The sequence below is a fragment of the Triticum dicoccoides genome, chromosome 6A (assembly GCF_002162155.2).
Source record: "Triticum dicoccoides isolate Atlit2015 ecotype Zavitan chromosome 6A, WEW_v2.0, whole genome shotgun sequence".
In the NCBI taxonomy this organism is placed as follows: Eukaryota; Viridiplantae; Streptophyta; class Magnoliopsida; order Poales; family Poaceae; genus Triticum; species Triticum dicoccoides.
In genome coordinates, this window is record NC_041390.1 from 81,846,201 (window position 1) to 81,854,951 (window position 8,751).

At 41.9% G+C, this 8,751-nt stretch overlaps 1 protein-coding gene across 1 annotated transcript; it reads left to right on the top strand.

The window, feature by feature from the left end:
• The first annotated feature begins 151 nt into the window (after window positions 1-151).
• On the top strand, window positions 152-8,310 carry LOC119315132 (probable UDP-N-acetylglucosamine--peptide N-acetylglucosaminyltransferase SPINDLY). Its single transcript, XM_037589808.1, has 18 exons — window positions 152-364; window positions 811-1,220; window positions 2,133-2,294; window positions 2,375-2,550; window positions 2,653-2,728; window positions 3,397-3,525; window positions 3,612-3,731; window positions 3,804-3,872; window positions 3,970-4,051; window positions 4,995-5,089; window positions 5,214-5,278; window positions 5,384-5,582; window positions 5,877-6,071; window positions 6,292-6,386; window positions 6,472-6,607; window positions 6,679-6,896; window positions 7,145-7,272; window positions 7,456-8,310. Exons 2-18 carry the CDS (start codon window positions 849-851, stop codon window positions 7,965-7,967), a joined length of 2,829 nt encoding a protein of 942 aa, XP_037445705.1. The 5' UTR covers window positions 152-364; window positions 811-848; the 3' UTR covers window positions 7,968-8,310.
• The last annotated feature ends 441 nt before the right edge of the window (window positions 8,311-8,751 follow it).

Below are 8,751 nucleotides of genomic sequence, written 5' to 3' on the forward strand. Positions count from 1 at the left end.
TCGAGAAAAGCACACCCGTCCCGGCCCGGCCCGGTTGCAGCACTGGATAGTACAAAAGGGCCTGGTTGAAGCTCAAAGCGAGCGCACGCACGATGAAAGCGTAAAAGCCAAGGGGAAAAAAAGAAGACAAAAGGGGGGGAGAGAGAGAGAGAGAGGGGGGAGGCACCAAAATACCACTGCTGCTACGTTCCCCTCTCCTTCCTCCTCCACCGCGCCGAAACCCTCGCCGCCGCCGCCCTCGGATCCCTCGCCGCGGCGGCGATCACCGCTCCGCCTCCCGGTGGCCGCGGCGGGGACGCGGGACCCTCCCGCCGCGCCATGATCTCGCGCCTCCACGCTCCGGTGCCCCGCGCCGCCCTCCAATGTGAGCCCCTCCCCCTCCCCCTCCCCCCTCCTTCCCCGCCGCGACCTAGGGTTCTCTCTTTCTCGACAAGGCGAGCGAGCGAGCGCGCTTCCCTGCTTGCTCTGCTTCTGTTGGACTCTTTTACCTGGCACGCCCTATTTTCCTGCGATTTCCTCCCGTCTTTACCTATTATTGGAGGATTCCTGGGGCGTCTTCCGCTGGCTGGGTTGGAATTTGATTTCTTGTCCTCCTTTCCCATCCGGGTTTCTTGCAAGCCGTCTTGCAAAGAAGCCGCCACTTTTACTGCGCAATTCAGAGTTAGTCCAAAGCCGGGTCTTTTTTTAGTCTTCACGCGCATTCCGCTCCAGATTCTTTTCTCCCTTTTCTCGATGCGTTTTCCGTACGCCGGTATATGCAACCGGAATTCTACTAAACCCTACTCAATTCATGTCTGCAATCTTTCACAGAGGAAGGAAGAGACGAGGAGACTCTCCCTCTCTCTTTCATGCAGCCAGGGATGGAGCCCCTCCAAGGGAAGGAGAGCAACGGCGCCGTTCCTGACTGCAATGGGGCTGCTGCCCCCCCTGCGAAGCAGCAGCTGCCTGAAGGGACGGACGCCCTTCGGTATGCCAACATCCTCCGGTCACGCAACAAATTTGCTGATGCTCTCCAGTTGTACAGTACCGTTCTTGACAAGGATGGAACCAATGTGGAGGCCCTTATCGGAAAAGGGATCTGCCTCCAGGCCCAGAGCCTGCCAAGGCAGGCCTTGGATTGCTTCACCGAGGCTGTCAAGGTCGATCCCAAGAATGCGTGTGCTCTCACGCATTGTGGGATGATATACAAAGACGAGGGTCACCTAGTTGAGGCCGCAGAGGTATGGAGCAACATTCTCTCATCTATCTGCTGGCTTGCTGGTTCTTGTGAGCTGTGTCTCAGAAAAAGCAGACTTTGTTTTTTCATAGCATTGTTGTTGTTATTGTTGTGAACAGCTAAACACTGGAAATCTTTGATTGAGTATGTGCCTCGAATCTGATATATCCCTCCATGTTGACCTGAATGGATGATCTGGCATTAGTATGTTTCCTGAAATATAGTTTTTTGTTTTTGTTTTGCAGAATACAAGTTAGATCTAAAAGCTAATTTAGGCCCAGTTCTTTTGCCATAATCTTGGGATTTTTCCAGAATCCGACCCCTACTCAGCTTCTCCCAGAATCTTTGAGCCTCGTTTGTTTTACAATCCTATCTAGTTAGGGTCTAATTAGATAGGATTGTAAAACAAATGGGGCTCAAAGATTCTGGGAGAAGCTGGGTAGAGGTCGGATTCTGGGAGAATTTCCAGATTCTGGCAAAAGAACTGGGCCTTAAAGGGCTCTTTATGAACTTCCGTTTTACGCTAAGTTTGTCCAAATTAACCTAGCCATCAGTGTGTCCTGTGTATAATCTCTTGTGTGCCGGAATTACTGTTTAACAGTGTAGCTGATCTGTGGGTAGAAAGCACATAAGTGTTTGCTAAATCAGGGCAGATGACAACTGCAGTAAAAGAAAGCAGGATTCTGCTTGGAATGTCTATGCATACTATTTCTCCCTTAGAGAACACCAACCCCTTACTTTTAGTGTGAGTACAAGAAATCCTAACCAATCTTAGTTCGTTAGGTTAAACATCATACTGTCCAAAACCGTTAGTAGGGCCTGCACACAATGTTTTTAAGTTTTTGTTGTTTTTTACTGTAGCTACTGTGCTGTACAAATTTTATGTTCTAATAATGGAGAAAACAATCTGGAACAGGCATATCAAAAAGCTCGAAGTGCGGATCCTTCCTATAAAGCTGCTGCGGAATTTCTTGCTATAGTTTTGACCGATCTTGGAACTAGCTTGAAGCTTGCAGGCAATACAGAAGATGGGATTCAAAAATATTGTGAAGCTCTTGAAGTGGATAGCCACTATGCGGTACAATCATCAACTCTAACCGTTATTATTTTTGTCTGTCAATTTAGCATTGTGCTAATGTATACACCTGATTTATGCAGCCTGCTTATTACAACCTTGGGGTGGTTTATTCAGAGATGATGCAGTTTGACGTAGCTCTTACTTGTTATGAAAAAGCTGCATTGGAGAGACCATTGTATGCTGAAGCTTATTGCAATATGGGGGTTATTTACAAGAATCGGGGAGAGCTAGACGCAGCAATTGCCTGCTACGACAGGTAAATTTGCCATTATTTTTATATGAATTGTGCCGATATTCATAAAATAATCTACAACAAGAACGTGAAGTTCACTCGTGGCATGACTTTCCTGTACCCCAGGTGCTTGACTATTTCCCCCAACTTTGAGATTGCTAAGAATAACATGGCAATAGCACTAACCGACTTGGGTACAAAGGTGCGGACTTGTCCACTTCTACTGTTGTGTAAATTCTACCGATTACCATCAATTTTCATTTTGTTCTTTTACCGACTGTAACATGGCCTTCAAAGAGGATCATACTCATATTCCATTGTTTACTCCATGCTATACAGAAGCTCAACTGCAATTGCATTCTCTTTTGTATACCTTTAGTTGTCTACTACATAATTGCCCGTGCGTTGCAACGAGTGTAAATATTCTTTAATATGTTAGCCCATGATTACCTTCCATGTTAATGTGATTATCTAAATAATTGTTTATCAATTCATGCCCATGATTACCTTCCTGCTAGCCCATGATTACGTTCCATATTATTGTGATGATCTAAATAATTGTTTAACAAATCATGCCCATGATTTACCTACCTAAATAACTTTTAGGATTTTATTTGGTAATCACTTAGTAAGAACTTATTGTCTTGCCAAAGAAAACATAATTTTATTTGGTAAATCAATAAAAGACAAGAGGGAATGGGGAATGATGGATGAAGGACGAGGTGGACGACAGAACCTTACATCTTTTTTATTAAGTAGGAAAAGATAGTACCGACACCTTTTGTGTCTGGTTAAAGGCAACTGTTTGTGTTTGATTAAGGCACAACTATTTTTTTATTAATTATCATTTTAAACATCGGAGATGCTCAGGTTAAAATTGAAGGTGACATCAATCAAGGTGTGGCATATTACAAGAAAGCTCTGTTCTATAATTGGCACTATGCTGATGCAATGTATAATCTTGGTGTTGCATATGGTGAAATGTTGAATTTTGAGATGGTGAGTTACATGAAAATTCCATAAATTTGGTTCTACTATTAGCATTCACTTTTGGCTGACTTAATCTACTTGTGATTTTCATGAAGGCTATTGTTTTTTATGAACTTGCTCTGCACTTCAACCCTCGCTGTGCGGAGGCATGCAACAACCTGGGAGTAATATACAAGGATAGGGATAATCTCGACAAAGCTGTTGAATGTTATCAAGTGAGTGTATGCAATTCTTTTCATGTTTATTAGAGTCGTGTTTACTTATTGCCTGTTTCCTTCTTTTTGTAGATGGCCTTGTCAATTAAGCCAAATTTCTCCCAGTCATTGAATAACCTTGGAGTTGTCTATACAGTTCAGGTATGATCCTCTATCATTATTGATTTCTTACATTCTTACTGTGGTTGACTGGTTACATTGCATTTTTAGCTTACTGAGATACATTTTTCATATTTAGGGCAAGATGGATGCTGCTGCAAGCATGATTGAGAAGGCCATACTTGCAAATCCCACTTATGCTGAAGCATACAATAACTTAGGTAATGAGCAATCAACCTCTGTCACTTTAGATACTTAATACTAGCATGTCATTTGAAACATGTTCCAACTAAGAATCCATGACGGCTCTGTGACCACCAATCATCTTTTATAGTTGTACCATACACGATGAGGGTACATTGATGCATGAGTATGCATGTATTTAGATAAAAACAAACACCATACGGGCCAGTATTGAATGATGGACGGTGCACAAATGAGTAGCATTGAACAGTCATCAGCTATAAAATAGCATTCCCTCTGTTCACTTTTATAAGAGGTTCTAACTTTTTCCTGAATCGGATGTGTATATAGACGCGTTTTAGTTTGTTTTTTCACTCATTTCAGTACGTATCTAGTCCATATTGAAATACCCAAAACATCTTATAATTCGGAACGGAGGTAGTAGTAAACAGGGGACAGGGTGGCCATTAGGGGTTTGCTAGTTTTGTCGATTTCATTGGACTTCTGTGGCCTTCCAAAGTGTCAAGGAATATCAGGATTTATTTTAATTTGTTTTGGAAAGCAAAATTCCTCGATATTCCCCAATGTGTGTACCTCCTACTTGTCCACGAGCAATGGGTACTCCCTCCGTTTCTTTTTACTCCGCATATAAGATTTGGTCAAAGTCAAACTACACAAAGTTTGACCAAATTTATATAAAAAAATATGAACATCTACAATACTAAAACTATATAGTATGAAAATATGTTTCATGGTGCATCTGATAATATTGATTTCATATTGTGAATGTTTATATTTTTTAATATAAAGTTAGTCAAACTCTACAAAGCTTGACTTTGACCAAATCTTATATGCGGACTAAAAAGAAACGGAGGGAGTACAAGTATGGAAGCTTTGCAAAAATTATTTTCTTTGAATATTCCATTTAACATTGATTAGGCGTTTGCGAAGTGACTGACAGTTCACCACTACCTGTCATAGGTGTTCTTTACAGAGATGCTGGAAGTATTACGTTATCTGTACAGGCATATGAAAGATGCCTGCAAATTGATCCTGATTCACGAAATGCCGGTCAGGTACTTTGTGAGGCCTCAAGCTTGTTATTTAAACTATCTTCCGTACTCTTGTATGTCGCTACATGAAACTGTATAGCTTACATTCTCTCCTTACATGGTCAACTAACAGAACAACTCTTTGCAGAACCGTTTGCTTGCCATGAACTATATTGACGAGGGCTCAGATGACAGGCTTTATGATGCTCACAGGTCAGTTTATGCACTGTTTGCAATGAAAGTGCCATTTCTATGTTACCATGATCATGTATTTTGATATGGCACTACTACTATCCAGTATTAACTCAATTTTTGCAGGGAATGGGGAAAGCGCTTTATGAAATTGTATGCACAGTATACTAGTTGGGATAACATAAGAGTCGCTGATCGTCCACTGGTCATTGGTTATGTGTCTCCTGATTTTTTTACTCACTCCGTGTCTTACTTCGTTGAAGCCCCCCTTACACACCATGATTACACAAATTGCAAGGTGGTCGTCTATTCTGGTGTTGTGAAGGTATAGACAATTTGTTCCTTGCTAGCTATTCTGGATTTGGGCACACAGTGACAATCAACTTATTTTGGCTGACTTGCTACCCCTTTAACTAAATAAAAACATTAATCCAGTGTCCAACAGCCTAGAGATTATCTATCAAAATTAGTTTGGTAACACGAGACATCCAGACTAGAAAATAAGTAACTGCAATGTGAAGCTATCAAGGTGGATCTGGGGTTATTTCATCATTATCCTTCTGTTCACACACTTTGCTCTTTTTTCTGATCATATTTTTTATTATTGATGATTCTCTAGGCAGATGCCAAGACCCTTCGATTCAAGGATAAGGTGTTAAAAAAGGGCGGGGTCTGGAGAGATATATATGGTATTGATGAAAAGAAGGTTGCTACCTTGGTCAGAGAGGATAAAGTGGATATACTTGTGGAACTTACTGGTCATACAGCAAATAATAAACTAGGAACAATGGCGTGCCGCCCTGCTCCTATTCAGGTATGTGTTCCACGTGGCATTTCAACGACTTGACTTTATTTTCAGAACAGCTTGCATATGAGCAGTTTTATGCCTATTATTATGTTCTGGGAGCTTCTAATTGTCCCCTTCCATCCCTATCCACTCAAATCATTCCAAGTAGTTCGATCAATGAGTCAATTGCTATCTGACTGTTTTGCTGAGAAGGGCCTTTCTAACTTGGGTATGTATTTCCTTACAGGTTACATGGATTGGTTACCCTAATACGACAGGTTTACCAGCAATTGACTACAGAATAACAGATTCATTGGCTGATTCTCCTAATACAAACCAAAGGTATGCTGGATGCTTTTCATGTAGTTATTCTGTCATGCAGTTTCTCCCTATGCGTCTAGAACCTCATAGTACTGACTCTCTGCAGGCATGTTGAAGAGTTGGTGCGCCTTCCTGAAAGTTTTCTTTGTTACACTCCTTCTCCAGAAGCTGGGCCGGTTTGTCCCACACCAGCAATTTCAAATGGTTTCGTCACGTTTGGTAGTTTTAACAATCTAGCAAAGGTGCATAACAGATTTGAACGCTTTATTTTATCTCTATTGAATCACTCTGTTCATAAAGTTATTTTTGGCAGATCACACCGAAAGTTATGCAAGTTTGGGCCAGAATATTATGTGCAGTCCCTAACTCACGGCTTGTGGTTAAGTGCAAGCCATTCTGCTGTGACAGTATAAGACAGAAATTTTTATCGACACTTGAGGAGTTGGGTTTGGAGTCACTACGAGTTGATTTACTACCACTCATCCATCTCAACCATGACCACATGCAAGCATATTCCTTAATGGACATCAGGTGAGAAGTTGTTTCACTTGTAATATAGTTGTGCCATATACTCACATATAGGATCTTCTATGTCAAGTCTTACATGTTTGTCAGGGTGTGCGTTTATATATAATCTTTAGATCCATGCCAATAAATATCATTATCCTACATTGATCACTGGCAATTCCTTACTATTTTCGTGTGAATATTCAGAAAATGTGTTCTTCATTAGCGGTGTTCCTCTGAAGCTGATTGAACTTCCATTTGTGTTTTTGCAGCCTAGATACGTTTCCATATGCTGGGACTACCACTACATGTGAATCTCTTTACATGGGGGTTCCATGTGTTACAATGGCTGGTTCAGTTCATGCTCATAATGTTGGTGTTAGCCTACTCACTAAAGTTGGTACGTTCTAACAATAGGTGGACATGAATTTTTATTTATTTTTCTCCTGCCTAGTTATTTATTTTTCCACCGTCTAGTTTCTGTGTGACTTATATCTGTTATTATGGAACCTAAAAAAGGGGACCTGTATATTGTTGTTATATAAACATAGGGAATTGTCTGACTGAGAATTATTTGTTGCAGGGTTGGGGAGGCTGGTTGCCAAAACGGAGGATGAATATGTTAGCTTAGCATTGGAGTTGGCATCAGATGTGAGTGCCTTAGAAGAACTGAGGAAGAGCCTCCGGGAACTGATGATAAAATCACCAGTCTGTGACGGAGAGAGTTTCACACGTGGCCTGGAATCTGCATACCGAAGCATGTGGCATAGGTACTGTGATGGGGATTCACCAGCTCTCAGGCGCTTAGAAGTGTTGGCGGGCGAAGACTTGGACAAGACGGCTGTGAAACTTGCAGATCTTAAAGCACAGAGAGTGAATGCTACTGCTGAGGAAGATAATCAGTCCCCGCTAAAGAAGGCTGACGCCACGTCCAAGGGAGGCGAGCCCCAAATAATGGTGAACGATGTGAGTTCTCCTGAAGGTAACCAGGCCCTCGTAACGGCGAAAGCGAAGCCCCAAATAATGGTGAATGGTGGGAGTTCACCTCACTCCCCTTCGGTGAGATGCGAAGCAAATGGGCATAGCAGCCGATGACCAATGGGAGGCTCCATTGATGCAGGCACACACTGATGTATTATAGGTTGAGATTTGCCATTGATGTATCATCACAAAGTCGCTGCTGGGGGTCAATATAGGTGTTCTGGTTGTTGACCTCGGAAATGGATGTGGTTGTGAAACGCTGGTGATCCCTGACTTGTAGCAGATGTAATATAATTCGTGGGGGATGCTTAGTCTGATTTGTAGATCAAGGTGTATGAGTAAAGAGTATGTGCCAAGTTGAGTTGGCATGGTAGAAACAGAGAGAAAGGCGTTGGTTGTATATGTAGGAACAGCTTCTAGATTCTCTAAAATTTAACCGAGGCTATTTCAACTTCTAGATTCTCTTGAGTTTAACTGTTTTTGTCTTCAGTTTCTTGTCTTTTTGACCATGCAACCTTGATGAGTTTAACTGTTTATTGGCTGGGTGGAGCTGCGGACATGGTTTTGGTTTCTGTTGGCCTCGTGTAATTAAAAGCTTTGTGATTTCATAGAATGATAATTAAACTCATGTAAAACAGGAGTAAATTGCAAAAAAGAATATCACAATTAAGGACCCTAATTCAGAAAACCACCACCTTTGTTTTTTTAAAACCATCATCATTGTGCTGAAAGTTTTTAAAAAAAAGCTGATTGACAAATTAGAGTTATTTGATGCAAAATCTGACAGGTGGGTTCCACTGTTAGGTGCCACGTGGCTGGGGTGGAGACAACACCCATCACGCATGTAGCCGAGCCACCCGACGTCGTGGAGCACTCATTGTGTATGACTCCAGGGGCT

Excerpts from the sequence above, each read along its gene's own strand:
- LOC119315132 (XM_037589808.1), top strand. The coding sequence starts at position 849 with ATGCAGCCAGGGATGGAGCCCCTCCAAGGGAAGGAGAGCAACGGCGCC. Across the intron at positions 2,729-3,396 it reads TAACCGACTTGGGTACAAAG|GTTAAAATTGAAGGTGACAT; the intron begins GTGCGGACTTGT and ends GGAGATGCTCAG. Across the intron at positions 3,732-3,803 it reads AAGCTGTTGAATGTTATCAA|ATGGCCTTGTCAATTAAGCC; the intron begins GTGAGTGTATGC and ends TTCTTTTTGTAG.